General features: G+C 35.8%; 1 protein-coding gene across 1 annotated transcript; it reads right to left on the reverse strand.

Moving 5' to 3' along the window:
• Nucleotides 1–2,186: 2,186 nt before the first annotated feature.
• On the reverse strand, nt 2,187–18,748 carry LOC126877858 (organic cation transporter protein-like). The gene is made up of 8 exons (XM_050640327.1): nt 18,333–18,748; nt 13,003–13,186; nt 11,911–12,169; nt 5,576–5,874; nt 4,857–4,969; nt 4,451–4,665; nt 3,477–3,825; nt 2,187–3,191 (listed from the first exon to the last, which is right to left on the reverse strand). The coding sequence occupies exons 1-8, from the start codon at nt 18,746–18,748 to the stop codon at nt 3,011–3,013; spliced, it is 2,016 nt and encodes a 671-aa protein (XP_050496284.1). The 3' UTR covers nt 2,187–3,010.
• Nucleotides 18,749–19,576: the final 828 nt, after the last annotated feature.

Consider the following 19,576-nt stretch of genomic DNA (forward strand, 5'->3'; position numbering starts at 1 on the left):
TCGTCCCGGGACTACCGGTGGACTCGTCAGTAAGGCTATGCCCGGTAGTCCCTGCCTTAGACGTAGAGGGAGTCTCGCTAGGTGCGGTATTTATATCAATCGCTCGTATATTCGACCGCTAGCGAGTTAGACAGACAGACTCGTTGTCATCGTAGCCCTCTAGTGTTGGCGGTTGGTACCCGCGGATCGCCCGGGAGGTGTTGCGCCGCGTTGATGCCTCGACCTGTCGGCGTCCTGTTGATACCGATCCGCCACAAATCTTTCACACGATGTAAACTTCCGTGGTAATCGACTTTGAAGTTTATTATCTCGTAATCTTTTCATCGAATTTTAATCCTTTTAGGCTTAAATCTGCCGAGTTTCTGAGCACTGCGTACACATGCAAGCAAAATTTCTCTGAGAAGCGGAAAACTTCGAAATTTTTGTATTTATCTATAACGGCATTGTTTTGCATTTGTATTTGTATTTATCTAAATTTCAAGAATGTCTGAAAGTTGCGAAAATTAAGACATCGATATTTTCTTGGTTGCTTGTGGTAGCTGGTATGGCAAAGTAAGTGTACGAAATTTCTGGGATCTATGGGAAAATTCTCGTTTAGCAGTTACGCGTAGGAAAACTTTCAGAAGCAATCGTAATTAATAAATTGACAGTGGAAAAAGTAATTGGCCGATCGCGAATGGTTTTTCCACGCTTATTATAGCTTTAAATCGCGTTACATCTACAATTAGTCTTGAATTGTACCTCCGTAAAAACAAAAACATGTTTCTCCACTGTAACAGCACGAACGACTCCCACGCATACGTCGAATACTCGCTGCGATTCGAATTCCAGGTATTTGTAGCTCGACGATATTTCTCGAAAAACACTCTGAAATTGGAATATTCTTCGCGCATTTCTAAGATTCTCCAAGAAGAGATTTCAAGCACTTCTAGGGAGAAATTTCTTGGAAGATTATCTCTGTACTCTTTATGAACATAACGCGAACTTGGCATTATAATATACAGCATGTTGAATGCTGAAATTATCGATTTTATATACAGATTGTTACGACCGTTCGCGGAGAGACGTTGTTGGAATAAACTGTGATTTATAACTTGTTATATCGGTGTCTTATTCAATTCAATAACGCACACAAATACAAAGGAAGGGTATTGCAGATTTATGGAGATTATGGAGAAAGATATTAAATTTGTCAATAAATGCTTTGTTACAGTTGGTACGACCGTTCGCGGAGAGATGCGGTCGCGAGGACGCGTCAGCGAGAGGCGTAAATTCTCGCGACGACTATGTTAATCGACGCCGCGAAATAGTCGTTCCCCTGTTTCGGTTAAGACAACAGAGGTGGTTTAATGAATGTAACACTGTATTAACAGGTTAACATAGAATGATATATTTTACAATAATATGATGAATATGTTACAGAAATTTGACTCGACTTTACGATATCTCTAGATAAATTCGTTTGCTCGTCAGATTTGTCGAAGTGTCACGTTTGACTCGTCAGAAGGAACTGATCCCCTTCGATTATTCCTTTGTCTCATTTGGAAGATGACCCCCACTATGCTCGGGTCACGCCACCGCTCGCGCCTATGATCACGTATGCCTCTTCTTGCGTGAAAAACGTAACGGTCAAAAATCGACGTTTCTAGAGCTCGCTGCTTGGCAACAACTATGCTCTCGTCGATACATTGTATATGATCCGACGGGCAGATAGGGCGGTCTGCCTGCGACACTGTAGGGCCGCGAGCGACGATTAGAAAATACAGCCTGTGGTAAGCCTCGTGGCGTAACACAAATTTTACGTTAATTTTATTCGAAAGATTTAGGTCAAATTTTTCCTTCGAAGAAGATTTTTCTGTCTTCAAAAGCGATTTTCCATCATTAATCGAAATATCATTTTTGCAATGGCTTGCTAGTGGGATTACGTGTTAAAACGTTCAGCTTTAAAGAGGATTATCTCCATCTTGGCGAGACTAGGCTCTCTAAAAATTGATGAATCCTGTACAGACAATATCTATAGTAAGCAACGCGTCGTCAAAACTTCAAAATATTATTACCCCGCTTTTACGTCGCAGATGTCGACAAAAATATTAATGAGATTTCCTAAGATAATCTCATACTTATTTGTATCGTTAATTCAATCGACTAAGGAACAAGTGGTGAAGAACTATTAGCAGAATCCAGGGAAGGTTTTACTGGCAAGTTTTATTACAAAACATCTAAGAACGATTTACATCATAATAAAAATAATCGCGCTATCTCGTCGCGTGACATGCGCACGAGGTCTCTGCGATTGCTAATCGATCTACAAATACTTACACGTACATATGTACAAAACTCGTGGCCATACACCACGTTGTCCATATTATTTTCATCTCGTTAATATATTTTGTATATTTATGATGTTATTATTTTACTAGTATAACGATTATTGCACTATATTCTATAAGATGGAGCTTTTGTACGAACAATTTCAGGAACTTTTATAACAAAGGAAAGTACTAATTTTTAACATTAACTACCCACGACAATTTACGACAATTACTTTAACCTACGTTCTTACCCTAATTTTTATTCGCTCGCCTAATGATTGAATTTTTAATCAATCATTGTTGATGAAAAATTGCTATGATAATTGCATTGCGGATCTTTATGCAAATGCATATTTTCGTGGATACAATAATACAATTGAAAGATTTGATACAATCGAAAGGACTTGGGCAAAAGTATGTTTCTATCCATTAAATATCATCGATAGTGCTGTACTTTTGGATATTTTACAAAATTTTGCGTCATACGCATTCTATAAATTTTCGTATCTTCGAATCACCCATAATTGCATAAAAATCCGCTGTTTTGTGATAATGAATATTAATGACGGTGGAATTTAAGATTCCTGGATTCAGTAACTTGTCTTACTCTAATACATGTATTGCACGTTTTTGGAAGACTAAAGATTCTTTGCTCGAGATCAACGCGACAAATATTGTACTTCGTGGTGAACGTTTCGCTACAGCCTTTCGACCTCTGTGATCGAGTTTTCGCTTTTCCTCGATTTTATACTCGATCTCCGTAGCATGCTACTCCTTAAAGGTTCACCGCGAAGCGACGCTCTCATCGAATTCCTCGCACTGCATCTAGAAAATGATCGGAACATGGCGACCGGTGGTGTCTCCTCGTCCTCGCGTTTCCTGTCAAAACATTGCGTTTAAAAATATTGAATCCAATCGCTTAAAGATTTGAATAACTTCCCAACTCGATCCTTCTCTTCTGTTCAAAAGATTTAAAAAGCATTTGAAGAAAGAAGATAGTCCAGTTTTCTTTTGAGAGATTTAACAGATTTTAAGAAGAAAATAATACGAAAGCATACGAAGATGTAGATCTAACAGAATGCTTGAGAATCTTGAACTTCGAGCTTGAAGATCTGTGAATATCTTTGAAAAAAGGAGACCGAAAGTTCCTTTATATGATTTTACCTTCCGATACAAGGTACATCCCACATCTTCTGATCTTTTCCAAAATCCTCGCTGTCCTGCAGCGTCTGCGGAAGATCCTTATTCAATGTTTCCGGCAAAAAGAGAGTCAGAAGACCGTCCATAATTCCGAGTGTGCCCAGCACAAGAAGAGGTAGGAACGAGGACACAACATTGAGATAGACTACGAAGGGTGCGAGGATACTAGCAACGTATCCCATTATATGTATCAAAGCTACACCCTGAGCTCTAACCACAGTTGGTAATACTTCAGCCGCATATTGGAGACCGATATTGTATGAAATGTTTATCCAAAATCTACCGAGAATTGCCAGAGAAGCTGTATATATACCTGAAAAAAAATTTTTAGCATTAGTTTTTAATTCTAATTTTTCATGAAATAATTTTAGAAAATTTTAAGGAATAAAAAGGGAAGAAATTATTTTATCTGTCTGTAATTTGTCTGGTTGTCTGCAATAGTTGATACAAGCATTTGCTAAGCTTAATATAAGCGTGCTTAGCTCTAAGCTAAGCACAAGCAATAAGCTTCTTATCTATAAAACGTTAATCTAGCCAATTTGAATCTAAGGGATTGTATTATGGATTACGGCTACTGAAAGCCATATAGCACTGCTGGAGCGCTGAAGCCCATCATTTTGAGGACTATTGCCAACGCCCTTTGATATATGCGGAAATACGAAGCGATCTTATGATCAAAGCAGTAGAAGGGGAAATAAAATATCTATACAACGGATACATGATAGGGCTTGGAAACTATTCTAGCAATGTAGCAAATAATCTACAAGCATTTGCATGTTATAAATATTCCAAAATATACATTTTCTTTCTTTCAAAAAGCACAATGTTATACGAATGAAAAATATTCGTCTGATTAAGTCAGAATTATCGACTTAGGTTATTTAGAAGATTGATCAGTAATATAGAAGGGTGAATATATAAAAACGAAATGTACGAACTATTGGAAACGGCAGAAGCCCAGATGCTGAAGATACCAGAAATGACGAGGGAACCACATGCCAGCCATCTTCTGCCCCATCGATCAAGAACGAGCGTGAAGAACGTGTCAGCAGGCAGCTCGGTTGCTGCAGCAATCGTGAACGTAACAAACACGTCCAGGCCTAAATTATCGACGTTTCGTACGTGACCATCGAACACCAAAGAAATCGCCATCCTATATTTCGTAAAACAATTTCATATGATAAAGAAAAGCACGCTATCATATTTCATGTGAGAAGCAAATTCCTTGCTTCAGAAATGAAGTATTTTTAGACAAAAGATATAAAACTGTTCGTGAGATTTTTACAAGATACAATTCCGATTTTACGTCAATCTATTTGATATCTGTTTAATAGCGATACGAACCAAATAACAATAAATAGAATCGTGATATTCCGTAGTCGTGGCGTTCTAAATAGATCCAACACGGAGTACGTTTTGTCTGCTTCCTCCTCTTTGCAGATTCTGGCACAGGTTTCCTGTTATTAGCAAATTTTTAACTAGTTAATGTCGTTTGTCTGTTTTTCTTACAAATTTATGTGAATCTGTTATGTGTACAAAGATTACGATAAAATCCGGAAGAAAGTTTATGTTATATTTGTATGAGACGATCCTTTCGAAATAGTTTACTTGGACGTTCGCAAATTTTTTCATTTTACTTTATAAAACATCAAACCTCTAAAAGTCGATTATCTCCTTATATCGTACATTAATGTTGATATTGCCATGATCTATTCATAGACTGAGCAGTTTCCAAATGTTTAATCTATTTGTATAAAAATTTTCAAAGATAAAAACAATATACAAATTCAATAAATAACATTACAGAAATAGACAATAACAGACAATAACAGAAATTGACAGCAATTTATCGCTGGCAATTTAGGTGATGAATAAGATATAAAATTACTAGATTGTAAACAAATTTTCATTACGTAAAAGACCCAATTAGACTTCTATTCAAAGAAAATGATTATATGATATGCTTAAAGGCATATAAATTGGTATTTATAGAACGCACATAAAGCAGGAAAGATCATAAAAGTAGAAAATACGGAAAAGATTGCGGTATTCGGTTTATTTACCCGGAATCGTCTATAGATGTCATCGGGCACCTTGGTGCCGTTGATTCGCTCGAATTTACCAAGGATTTTAATGGCCCTGTCTATCTGACCTTGGCTGACCAGCCATCGAGCGCTTTCCGGTATCAACCATGGCGTACCTACGGCTAGAACAAGAGGAACTGAGGTGACAATACAGGTCATCCTCCAGTCGGCCAAATAATAGGCGATCCAGGGTAGAATGCAAGTTGCAAACATGAAGAATACTGCGATCGACATATTCGCCACGAATGTCCTCCACTTTGGTCCAGCGTATTCTAATACTGGAATAAAAAACATAATATTTAGAAGAATCATCTGTGAAAGAAATATTCTGTGAATAAAGAATGGAACAATATATTAGGTTGTCGCAGAAATTTCTTTCGTCTCGTAAGGAGATAATAGACGCATACTATTTTTTGTTTTATATTATTTTATTGAATTATATTCATTGGGACAAAATAGATCATACGTAATTCAATAAAATAATATAAAACGAAAGAAACTTTTGGGGCAACTTAACGCAATATGAAGAAGAAAAATTTGAGTTACAAATATATAAAAAGTAGATATACAATATATAGATTAATTTAACAAACGTGTTTAGTTCTACGATTAAATCGTGTTTAGATCTAATAACAAGGACTTTAATAATTTCCCGATGATTGTTCAAGCCCATTTAAATTTCCGTAAGTGTTTCGATACTTATCGACAAGAATACGTTTCTATTTACGAATTATACAGGGTGGTTGGTAACTGGCGGTACACGCGGAAAGGGGATGATTCTACGTGAAAAAAGAAGTCGAAAATATAGAATAAAAATTTTTCGTTTGAGGCTTTGTTTTCGAGAAAATCGATTTTGAATTTTCGCTCGGTACGCGTGCACTTTATCACGTCTCGTTATAACGGATCTCACTGTAGATCGTTGTCTCAATTGACGTTATTTTTAAAATTTTTTAAATTTTAAAATTTTAAAATTTTTAAATTTTTAAATTTTTAAATTTTTAAATTTTTAAATTTTTATTCTATATTTTCGACTTCTTTTTTCGCGTAGAATCACCCCCTTTCCGCTTGTACCACCAATTACCAATCACCCTGTATTTCTTAAAGATACAAAAGGTAGAATCACGCGTAACTAGCAATATCATAAATTAACTGTGAATAAACGGATCGTTAGAGTCAAAGGATCATTTACATAATTCAAACACGAGCGTGTGTTACCTTGTTAAGCTATTTATGGTAGATATTGAAAGATCGATAAGCCTGAGACACATATTTATGTCGAAACGAACATTCTCTACGGAAAGTCGAGTCTAATTCGATGAAAACAATTGACTTCCTGAACGAACATATCGATATATATCCACAGTGCAATGACAAGTAAATATTACTCTATTTTCGTACAAGAAAACAGATTAAAACGATGAGAAGTTATCTTGAACAATTGAACTGACCTTCGCGATGAATGAATCTCGCAATTTCACGAATACGTAGACGAAATTAATGTCTGGTGCGTATACGTCCAATAAATTAGAAACGCAAGGTTGTAACTCTTTAATCGCATAACAGGACAAGATGCGATAAACACGTGGAAATATATCATAGTGAACAACGTCTATTTGTAGTTGCCGTAAAATAGGGAATAATTGCTCTTAATGAAGCAACCGTGTTAGCCACTTAATAGTGGCTTGCTTCTAATCCGGAATCACCTTCAATTAGTTGTAACTAGTGGCTTCCTGATAATTACCGCTCAGTGGTTATTTCTTTTTTTTTTTTTTTTTGCTTTATTATAATTGCGATGCTCGAACCATGTTTAGCATGGAACTCGCTTCCTTATTTAAGATCACTTTGTACCATTGATTTTTACTTTTCATGCTTCATAATGAACCAATTTATAATTCATAATAAACCAAAATGACGAACGTTCGTTTAAATCACGAGTTTCAGATATTTCTATTCTCTAAAATTACCTGAATTAATTTTTATTAAATAAAATAGCTATAGGATAATTCCACAAATCAGATATTTTGAGCAGATATCTCGGAATTTCCTGTTTAATTCGCCGTAAATTTTCCCAATACGCTCTGGACCTCCTACATATATATAACGTGTCTATACATAACTGTTAATTCATCATTTTCTCGTAATCCTAACAAACAATGCTTAAAAACTTTAACTACATTTTGGATTATTATCTCGCACGAATAAATTTTAAGCTATTAATCGCTTTCCTGAAAATCTGGGTTGGTTATCAGCTTCGGTACGAGACCATCGAGTAACTCCGGTACGCATGAACGGAAATAATCTCCCAGTTATATCCAAATGTTTAATAATTTTCTACATAGAAATTTAATGAAAAATAAGAATAGAAGAACCTCGCATTACAAAAATCAACTTCCATGAAATCTAAATATTATTTATGCTGTCTGTAATTTTCAACATCTTCTTTCGCAAATCATCATCACCATCATCATCATCACCATTGCGACAGCCATTCTAAAATATATGTATCATTAATTTAATAGAAACTAAGAGTAGAAGAACCTCACGTTATAAAAATCAATATTCATAAAACCAACAAAATATCGTTTTTTAAATATATGTATCATTCAGTTTGTATTGCCTTTACAACGCGTAGATAGGGCGAGGAGATCTCTTCTGAAGACGAGATATTATTCTCATAGAAAGGATACAGAAAGGAGAAGAAGACGTAAAGAAGCTTCTCTGAGACCACTCGTTTCATCACTTCGCCTCTCAAGGTTTACTGCCTTTAACATTACATTATTCGCGCAGAAAAAGTATTCGCTTTTCTCCCAGCTGTTTCCGTCACCCTGTAATTTCATATCGTGTTACCGTTCGATCAAAAGCGACAACTCATTTATTGTAAACGAAGATTCCGTGCGGCACAATTAGCAAAGATAAATTACAGACGATCGTATTAATAATAATAATCTGACCGATATCTCGCAATGCGACCAATCGATAAACGCGAGCACCGTCCAACGCAAGGACGTTGTTAACGTTTCGAAACTGATTAACGTTCGTTCTCTTCTTTCTTTTCTTTCGTTTCTTCCTTCTCGCCTGTTAGCTCGTAAAAGTATCTTAGCATTTATAGACATTTTTTATTTATTTATATTTATTATATATGATGGTATCATAATTAGTACAACAAAGTATTATTACGTTTCTGTTATATATTCATGAATATATTGGAATTTCATTAGGATCGTAATAAAGTCATATAATAATTATATCGAATATGACGTCAGAATTATAAATACGGTTATTATAATGCAGAGTTTCAATTAAGTAAATTTAAAAATCTATATACAAGATACAAAATTATTTAGCGTAATTATATATTTCACAGTAATTACAAAAATATTTAATTATAAAAATAGTCAAACATTTATTATATTAATAAATCCCGATATTTGATAACCATTTATTACATGTTTAAGATAACTATTTATGCTGTATATTTGTACTAAATAAATGTTTGCATTAAATATCTCGTAACTTCTATGTGTATCTTCAGAAATGCTTCAAACTTTACCAATATAATCATTACAATGCTAATGAAATTTCAGAATGTTTTATATAACACATATTCTACATACATATAAATTTTCTGTGGCAAATATGTAAATGCTTTTATAAACTACTAGGTTTATACGCTTTGCAGTCTCATATTTTCCTCCCACTGTTAGCATTATCTGCAGTTTGTATGTGAGTTGTATGAAGTTGATCGAATTCTACGCTTTCAACGAGCTGGTCGAGTGAGGTTCTGCTTGAATAAGTTATAAATCCTGGCAGGAAGAAAGGCACGTGTTATTGATATCGACTGGTTAGCTGGAATGTTGAATAGGAATTTAAAGAACCAACTCAAACTTTATCGATAATAAAATATGGAAAATATGACTGCAAATAATACGTGAAAAATAATGGAAATATTCTATAGGATATTTGAATGTTTATTAGAGAATTTTAATAATAATATGGAACATAAAGAAGAAAGAAATTCGATGATACTAAATAATGATGATACTGAAAATTTCAGTGATTTTTATTAATATAAAATTAACATTAATATAAATAAAAACAAAATCTATTATAAATGATATAGACGAACTTTTTAACTAAATATCGTTAGAAAGAAAAGTGACACAAGTATACATACGAAACAATACAAAATATCCGCATCTATCTAGAGAAATTTGTTATGAATTTCAAAGTCTGTATAAATACGTATACTAATACATAAAGCTTCTAAAGCTCTAAAGTTTTAATGTTTAAAAAAAAGTACAAAAATATTTCTATTAAAATATATATGATATTTTCCACGGTATTTTCTACGCAGTTTCTACAATTAAGGATTTCCTCGTTCCCATCGATTTTCCTCTAGTTGTGAGACCCTCGGATAATCACGTCCCTTTCATTTTATCTTCGCTACGCTCGATTATAAATACGGAACTGAATATAGAATTATTTGCAAATCAATGAATCCGATGATGTAATTTGTTACGCGCTCGAAACGAATTAGTATCACTTATCTTAGTTTCAATCAATACCTCACTTTCTCAAGTCATTGATTAAAATACGATTTACACTCGTACAGATCGAGCCTTCTTTCTCAATATTTCCGTCGAATATTCGTGATCAATCGTTTAATCGACCTTGATAATTAGAATAGAAATAAGAAAATTCGAACGCCAAATCATTAACGAACCAGCCACTTGCTCACGAATCTCGTCAACTTGGCCTTGTTTTGTCGAACAAATTGTAAATTTTTCCAACCTCGGCTTGAGTCATCGATTCAGGGTTAATGCACGTCACCTGAGTTTCTTTGGTCTCGATTTTCACAATTGGAATGCTGTCTGCAGGACAAACTTGCTATTCGATCAAGAAAACTCGTTTCAATGACTCGTCTGATGAACTTTCAATCAGCGTTCTTACGTTTCAACAGAGTCTCTTCAAAAGTTTCAATCAGGGTCTTAACGCTGTACTTTCAGGGTATAAAATATCTTTCAAGACAGAGACTAGTCTAGATTTTCTCTTCAGTATATTGATATTAGAACAATAACTGGAAAATATATTTCTACAGTATTATAATTGAAATTTTTTCATGTAGAGTTATAATAAAATTTTGTATTATAAATTGCCTGTATTATGGATATCAGACAATGAATTCAGCATGAATTATATCGATCTTATATTAAACAATTTATTAGAATTTTCAATGGAATATTTAAAATGTTACTTGATTGTTTTATATTATTATGTGATATTTTTACGAATTTTAAATAAGTTTGCTAGAAGAAGATGTTCATTTTAATTAAAACCATATACATGTATGTATGTATATATATACATAGATTTATAGTTGTGGAAGCGTTCGTTGTAGAACCATTCATTCGTTACCTTCGCTTTCCGTTGGGAAGTGAAAATTTATGAAAACCCTGGTATGCTATAGTTGTCCAGAAATGAAAAGCAATTTTGAACAACTAATCCTTTGTAATCAGAATATTGTCTCGTTAAAAGAGAAAACAAAATTAATACATAACTGATCGCGAAAACATAATTGATCGCGAGTATAGAGGGAAAATATTAGTATAGAAAATGATTGCGAACTAACTACCTTTAAATATTATAAATATTCAATGGTATATATAAATCCAAATATCTTAAAGTTTCATATTTTTATCTTGCATGAAATTCTTATAAAACAGGAAAATTAATTTTTCTCTGTCTCTCTCCCTCTCTTTGATATAAACGCCGCAGTTAAAAAATAAATATGTATGACCTCATGTATATTCATATGTATTTAAGCATCTTTCTTCGTAACTTTGAATGGTTTTCAATTTCATTTAAATTGTTGCATGGCAACGTGAGTTCTGTTGCAAAATTCATATACTTGTAGAAACGTCAGTCGTAAATCAAGCATAACAACAGTTTTACAGTATGTTGTAGAGATTACTTTGTTATTTAAACTTAGAGATCTTCCTGCTTACAGTAATTACAAAAAGTAACTGTACACCATCGTATTTAGAACAGCATTTATATATATACCAATTAATTAAGACTAAGTCTTAAGATAAGACTGATTAAAATATTAGCTTTCGTATCATTTGTAATACTTTCATACATGCTTATAAATAATTAATGCTATCAAAATGAAACGTAAAAACTGATTTAAAAAAAAGGAAGAGAGACGCTTCATTGGGAAATAAGGATACATACGTACAAGTACTTTTTGTAGCCATTGTGTGGCTTTCAAACTCAATTCCAGGGCAAAAAAGAAATTATTGAAAAACGGTTACCTAATATGTACATCATAGTGAAGCAATTATCAAAGGCGAATCCAACGAAAAAACGACACAAAGTGAACTGCCAGAAGCTACCCGTGAACGCAGCAACCACCCCAGCGAGAAATCCCATTAAATTAGCTCCGAGCAAAGCTGGTATTCTTCCATATTGATCAGCAACCCATCCAAAAATTAATCCTCCGAAGATAGCGCCGATGAAGAAGATACTTTGAGCTATGGTTGGCAATGCATCATACTGACAAACCCATCCCAGCTGCAACAGAAAACTACAGTCGAATGATTTACTTCTGATCACGATCAGCATCACGGAAATCTTATAGCAATTTCAACGCCTCGATTAAACGAATTTTCGATCAAAGTTTCGAAATTCCTAATGAAGCGCGCCTCTGTCCTTTTTTCTTTCCCTTTGAGGAAAAAAGAAGGAGAAGCTTAAGACCCTGCGCGTTCTCGCGTCCTTCTTCTGGATGCTTCCTACCCCTCGATGAATAATTCTCCTCCTGACGAGCGACGCAAAGTTCATGGAAATCCACTGGAGCAAAAAGTCTTGCAATTTATGTCGAACAAATCTGCGTGTTCGCGCTGTTGCTCGTTATAACGTTTTATTAAAGTTTCTTTTCAATCCGATATTTTCATTTTCAGTTTTATCGCAACCTAGTTTTATCAGCTTTCATAATTCGAAATTTTTTATCCTTTTTTTTCTTTAAGTATTTTTATAAATATTTATTCGATTGTATTTTATTTGGCAATGTAACGCTTGAATTTAGAATGTACTCTGTAATTTCACTACATGCACTAATTATTACTGCAATATGTACTAGTAATTCTGTTACGTACTATAATTTTCCTCTGTGGAAATCGACATTGTTAATTTTCCCACTTCTGAACTATCGATCTTTCCACAAACGTTTATTCGACCCTTTTCATCGTTCTTCTTTCTTTCCAAAAATTGTACACTACGCTTATTTTTTATCGAAATAGATCATGCAAATAATCGAATACGACATACACAGTATAAAGGGATTGATTGATAGGAACAAATAAAATATTCAAAAAGCAGGAAATTACAAGTCGAACATTTTCTGTCACCTCGGATGCCACAGACGCATAAGGGACGGTGGTATAATTAAATTCCCATCCTTGTTGGCAATCTTTCGTTGGCCACGATGGGTCCGGTACGTGGCTTCCATTTAGCAAAATTTCCGTGTAATTTACATCGTACATGCTGCATCTCGAGTAACCTTCGCGGTTGACTGGTATCGCCAGCGACAGCCTGAAACGAAGGAGAAGATAACGTAGATTGGTTCACGGTCTTCGATGCCGATGGACGTTCCGACAAGCGAGTAATTAACGTTCTATTTGAAACTCGACAAAAAACATTGGGAATCTCGAGTATTTGTTGAGCTAATAATATTGATTGTTAGTCGAGTCTGATAAAACGTATTTGATTGGAATTTCATTTAAAGCGAAGAAAGTTATTTTCAATTGTAGCTGGATGTACGTTAATTGCTGTTTTCCTGTCTTTACAAATTACTCATTCCTTTGTTTCATCAGCCTTTTCGATTATTATTGTCTCGTATTATTATTGTCGAGTATTGTCTCGTGGTTATTATCTCAACGCTTTTATCGTGTCAATTTATTGCGTTGTGTTCATACGGGTTTGTAGAATATATAATAAACAATGCAATGAGAAATGAAAATGAGAAAATTTTGAAGAATTATTAAATTAGGTAAATTGAAGGGAAAGAAGTTCTGTGAAGGAACTGGATTGGATCTAAACAGATAATAAAGAAAGATGATCCAAGATTTGCGACCTCCGACGTATGTCGAAAACACTTACTCATTAATAACGAATGTCATTAAGATAATTCAGTGACGGTAATTGCGTCTGTTATTCTGATGAATGTTACATAACGAGATAGGAAGTCGATGTCATGATGACTGGCGCTGTCTGAATCAAATCAACCCTATTCACAACCAGATAATACCGTCAAACGATGTTTACATTATTATAATATGAAATCCAATTTGAAGGCTTCGTGAATTTCTATTATCCTTCAATGAAATTATGAAATAATGGCGCAATTTAATGATAAAGATTATTATTATTTCATTAGGCTTGCTGTATAATTTGCTAGATTGTCTTCAACCAGATAAATATATCAATAATTTTAGCAATGGCTATCATCACATACTTTATCGAAAGAGAGAACATTGGTTCTCTTTGATTTTCGATCGTTGAATCGTCGAAAGAAAACTTCGCGGCTCAGAGAAAGTTCTCCTACAAACACGTACATAGCATAAAAATCGGTAACACGCGGAAGTTCTACAGGAAAAAAATCAAAAAGACTTGCTGAGCAAGGCAAGAACTTTCCAATAGAAGGTGAGCATAATAATAAATAACACTTGCACGGATGCTTGCGGAGGAGTCGTTGACTATATTAAACTAATACTAATTATGAAACAATGTAACAGTAACGGTACTAGTCGTAATTAACATACTATCGTTAACATTATCGTGATATCGAAATTTCTTCCCACAAGATCACCGATTAATTGCATCGATTTGCGAAATTCTTAGTGTTCGATGATTATCATAGTCGAGGAAAGGTATTTACAAGATATTAACATCCGCATCTAATCACATCTCGTAGCATCGCGACTTATCACGCGTATCGCCTAACCTTTACATGAATATTGAACGAACGAACACTTCGAACGCATTATGCAAGTGTACGTTACGTTTTTCATTCGCCGGTAAAAGCTTTCAAAAACGAGTTAATGAGCGAACGATACGTGGCATGCGCGAAAGAAACGAATGCTTGCCCATAGAATAGCTGAAAATGATTCGAAAAGTATACTAGCAAAATAACAATAGATTCAGATGATAACTGACCAGTCGACCAGGATTAGTCACAGCCTTTTAACAATTCTATCGATTTTTTGCTACTATTATACTTATTTACTCCAAAGCTAAGATCCTACCTAGGCTAAACTAAACGTTAACTATGACTCACAGTTGGAAAATGCACTTATCTTATACGTAATCATTTATCAATTACTGAGTTCGTTAAGTTCTATTTTTGTTTGCTGAAAGGAAAAAATCTTCCATTAATTAATCATCGCTATATCGTTGTTTGCTATTGTCTTTCGTCTGATCGACAATCATTTACCCATTCCATCGTTGTAGAACTCTTCATTTCTGGTTCCTATAATCTGGTATTTAATATCATCGAATTTATTTTGAAGCACGTGCACGTGCCAAAAAATTAGGTCACGGAAGTTTTATGCATTTCTGTGAAATCTGAAAGAGCAAAATTGCAAAGTACACGTGTGACACGTGGAAATATATAAAACATCGGAAAGTAGCACGCTTTGTAACGTTTAATCGAGGTAAAACAATTTTTTATCCAGCTTCTAGTTTTTTCTTTCGCTTCCTTTATATTCTGAAAAATATGCGTAAAAATCCGCAGGCTACGTATTATGACGTAAACGGAATGGAACGAATCAATAATAGAATAAATTAAATAATATTAATATTAAAATATTAAATAATATTAATATTAAAATATTAAATAATATTAATATTAAAATATTAAATAATATTAATATTAATATAAAAATTATAATAATAATAATCGATAATAAAAGAAATTAAGGACAATGGAACACATATTCGATTTATACTAAATATCCGCGGCTGTCCTGATATTTATTGTCAGTCGCGTACATACGTTCAAGTTATAATTTCTAATACCATTAGAAAGTTAGGAGAATTTTAATCGAGAACGATCTCTATACCCTTTGAACGTAATTTGTTCGTCACTTAATCGCTGCACGCGGTAAACACTAACGAGCAGCTCTTAAACAAAAGTATTTGTACGTTATGGTCAACAACGGGGTGACTAGTTATTAGCGCGTTCTCCTGTTTCATTGAAATTTTAATTGCATCAACGTAGTACGTTCTATGGTCGACGTCTTAACATAATTGTACGGATCGAATGTCTTTACGTAAAACTGTCCCGTGCATGTTGACGATTCGCGGCCAATCAACGATATCAGGCCGAATGTTACGTGCTCAACGCTATTTTTTCGCGTTCACGCTCTCATTGTTTGCGCGAAGGTTTAACGCGTTCGCGCGGCGTACGCGATAATACGCGCTCCGGGAATTTTATCCAAGGAGCATTGTGCGAGCGCAACACGTTGCGACACCACATCCTTTGCCTCTCTCGAAACGTCTTAATAACGAATTATGGTGCAATCGAACCATGCGCGTATAGCAAAAAGCAATCGTTTCTAGCCGTTCACTTTGAACACCGCGAAGGTTAATTTGGCAACTACATATATATCCATGTATTGTGTTTCTAACGATTGCCAAATGCTATTTTCATGCATATAGTGATGCCATCCTTTTGTTACGAAGGATTAGCATCAGAGAAATTTTCGGCTTATTACGCATATTGAAAATGTAACGTAAGATTCATCTTTTTTTTCAGCAAATATGCAGAGATACGCACAGGTGCGTTTGAGTATTAGAGCACCTACTGGTTACATCTATTGGAACGCTCTAGCGGATTTTACGCTGTAAAACATACGACGTGAATGAAAGTTCGGATTTATAATAAAATAAGCAGAAGATACAATCGGAAAAAGGATCTCAGCAAGACGATAGTATTAGGACAGCGTTAGGAAACGGTAGGCCAAGAAAAGCCGGTCGAAAGATGATTCGTAAAACTAAAGGAAAGTGTTGAGATATTGATCCGTTTCATAGCGCCGATGCGAGCGAAAAGTGAACTAAAAATTGCGTGTTTAAGCACTAAAATGTCTATATACTATCACGAAACTACGAAATATTACTAATCTTCTATTTACAACGAAGCTCGTAAGTCTCGTGACCAATTTACACGAAAAAAGATCGAGTTAGGGACACGATAACGATTTAATGAAACTTCTAATCTCTAAATCTCTAGAGAGAAATCCTTAAAAGCTGTAGATCCTTAATAAACAATTTACCGATTACGACGATAAGTCCCCTGATGCTCGTAACCAATTTTACACAGAAAACGGATCACCAAAGTTGCAAGACTTTCGAGTTGGAGGGAATGACGCGTTAACGAGAGCGTCGCGACGTATAATGTTTACAAAGTTTGCGTGGAAATTAACACGATCAGGAATAAGCTGGATCGTTGTCACCGTTTACGATCGTGTTTCCGAGATGAAAGAAACAGCTACTATTATGCAATCGATCGTTTCGAACTAGTAAACGGCGTAGCGAAATAAAACTCGGTGTAAGTCTTAACATACGTTCACTAGCAGGAACGTGTTTTATTGAAACTTTTACGACTCGTTACCGGCTGCTCCAGCCGTTGCATTATTTGAATAACATCGAAGGTTGTTGACCTAGCAACCGAACGAAGGTGCGATCCAATTGGATGTGGATGTAATTAGACCTTGAAATACCTTTCGTCATCGAGCATTTCCAATCCCCCCCGAGTGTCCTCCATTTTTGCGCTTAGTCTTTACGCTCGATATCGTCGCGATTTGCAAGCACTCGCTAGCAACAGAATGTGCGATCGTCGTCGCGCATCGCCGTTTCGACAGAATTAACGTCGTTGGAATCTCACAACGATTGAGAAACCGCATATTTACTTCGCGCGAAAACCACGATGAACGAGTTATGTCTCGTTCGGGCTAATTTCTTTGAAGTAGTCAATGTGTCGATTTTTAATTTATGCTTCAAATATGTAATATCGGAAAATAAGGATAGAAATTTTTTTCCGATTACTTACAATTTATTAATATTAAATTGAATATACAAATATAAATTGGACAGAGAACGATATTTATTTAACGGAAACTAAATGCAATACTCGTATCTATATCAAATAACTTTACAGTTATTTGATCACTCTCGTCACAACGAATCTAACACACACACACACTCTCTCTCTAACAACTCTATCAATTCTCACGACTCTACTCTTCGACGACTCGAAACCTCTAACGACTCTACTCTTCGACAACTCAATTAGCTCTGATCTTCGCCAATACACTCCTGCTCGGTCGTGCTCGCTCTTGCTCTCGTCCTCTCACACACACACACACGCACACTTTTCGGCTCACATACTCTGGCCTCTCGATTGCCACTCCTTGAAATGTGGAACCGTACTTTTGTTTTGACGCTGCTTATCTTTTCTCGCGTCACTGTTACTAGGCGCTCTTGGATGTAAACAAACCACGAAAGACGACGTACACGGTGTTTTCTAATTTCAGCCGATCTCCAATCAAAGCTATTCTACGATATTACAAATATTAAGAATCGAAGATCCAGTGTGGAGAATTTGAAGGGTTGACTCTGAGATTTGAGAGTAATTTCAGAGAATAGAAGCTTAATTCCTGCGATTACTTCCTTCACATACTTCCCCTTTTCGGATCTTGACACTACGCAAGTCTCTTTCGGTCGTGCCGTACACCTCGCTGCAATATGTCCAAATCCGCTGCACTCGGAACACCTAACACCTTCTCCCCTCTCCGGACACTTAACACTTAGATGATCCTCACTACCGCAAATGAAGCATCTTCCCTTCTTCATTGCATCTACAGATTGACTGGGCTTCCCGTTCTTCTGGGTTTTAGCCGGCTTCACAATCGACTTTGCTCTGCGACTCTTCTGCTCTTCGTACATCACTAACCTCTTCCTCAACTCTTTGATTGACGTAGCGCCGTACAATATAGCCTTATTGTTCTCGTCGTCTATTATTCCATCCACTATGTATTCCACCTTTGCTTCCTCCTCTATGTCCACATGGCTGGCTATTTCGAGCATGCGGTACATGTAAGCCAAACATGTTTCATCACTCTCCTTTTTTGTTTCTTCAAGTTTCTGATGTACTTGCCTACTGTTGACTTTCCTCGAAAATTCTTTCACTAGCCCCCTCTTCAACTCATGCCAAGTCCTGGCATGACACTCGAAGCTCGCAAATATTTTCGCTGATCCCTTCAGCAGCTTCCTGGCGTAGACTGCCTTCTGCCCATCCGACCACATGCACGTATCAGCGACTTCCTCGAACGACTCGAACCATCGTTCAACATTTTCACCTTTGTCGCCACTAAACGACTCTAATGCATCTTCGACGTCTCTAAAACTCAGTGTCAAACCAACACATGCCCTTCGACAATATTCATCACGGTCCTGATACACCCTTCGCGTATCTCTCTTGTATCCTCTTGCGTTTTTCTTGTCATCTTCATCCTCAGTTGACCGGTTAGCTCTTCACCGCCCGTCGATCCCTTAGGATACGATTGTCCAGCCCTACACGCCCGATTCAGCCTTGCAATCAGCACTGACCTCGCACCCGATATAGGGAGGTTCATTCGCGCGAGCTTACTCCTCAGCTCCTCCAGCGTCGAACCCTCTTCACCCGACAATCGTTCGTCCCCAACGTTTGCCATTTTTCACACTACACAAACTTAAACAGTCAACGATATCGTCTTTTACCGCACCGCGTACCGGTAAATTCACAACTAGCTCGAATAGCTCTGTTAAACCGTTTCGTTTTCTGTCTTGTCCAATCCCGGACGAGCCCCCAAAAATATGTAATATCGTGATATAATGTATTTACAAGGAGTGGACAATAGAGATGTTAATCAGACAGAAAAAGAC

The sequence above is a fragment of the Bombus huntii genome, unplaced genomic scaffold (assembly GCF_024542735.1).
Source record: "Bombus huntii isolate Logan2020A unplaced genomic scaffold, iyBomHunt1.1 ctg00000260.1, whole genome shotgun sequence".
NCBI classification, from domain to species: Eukaryota; Metazoa; Arthropoda; class Insecta; order Hymenoptera; family Apidae; genus Bombus; species Bombus huntii.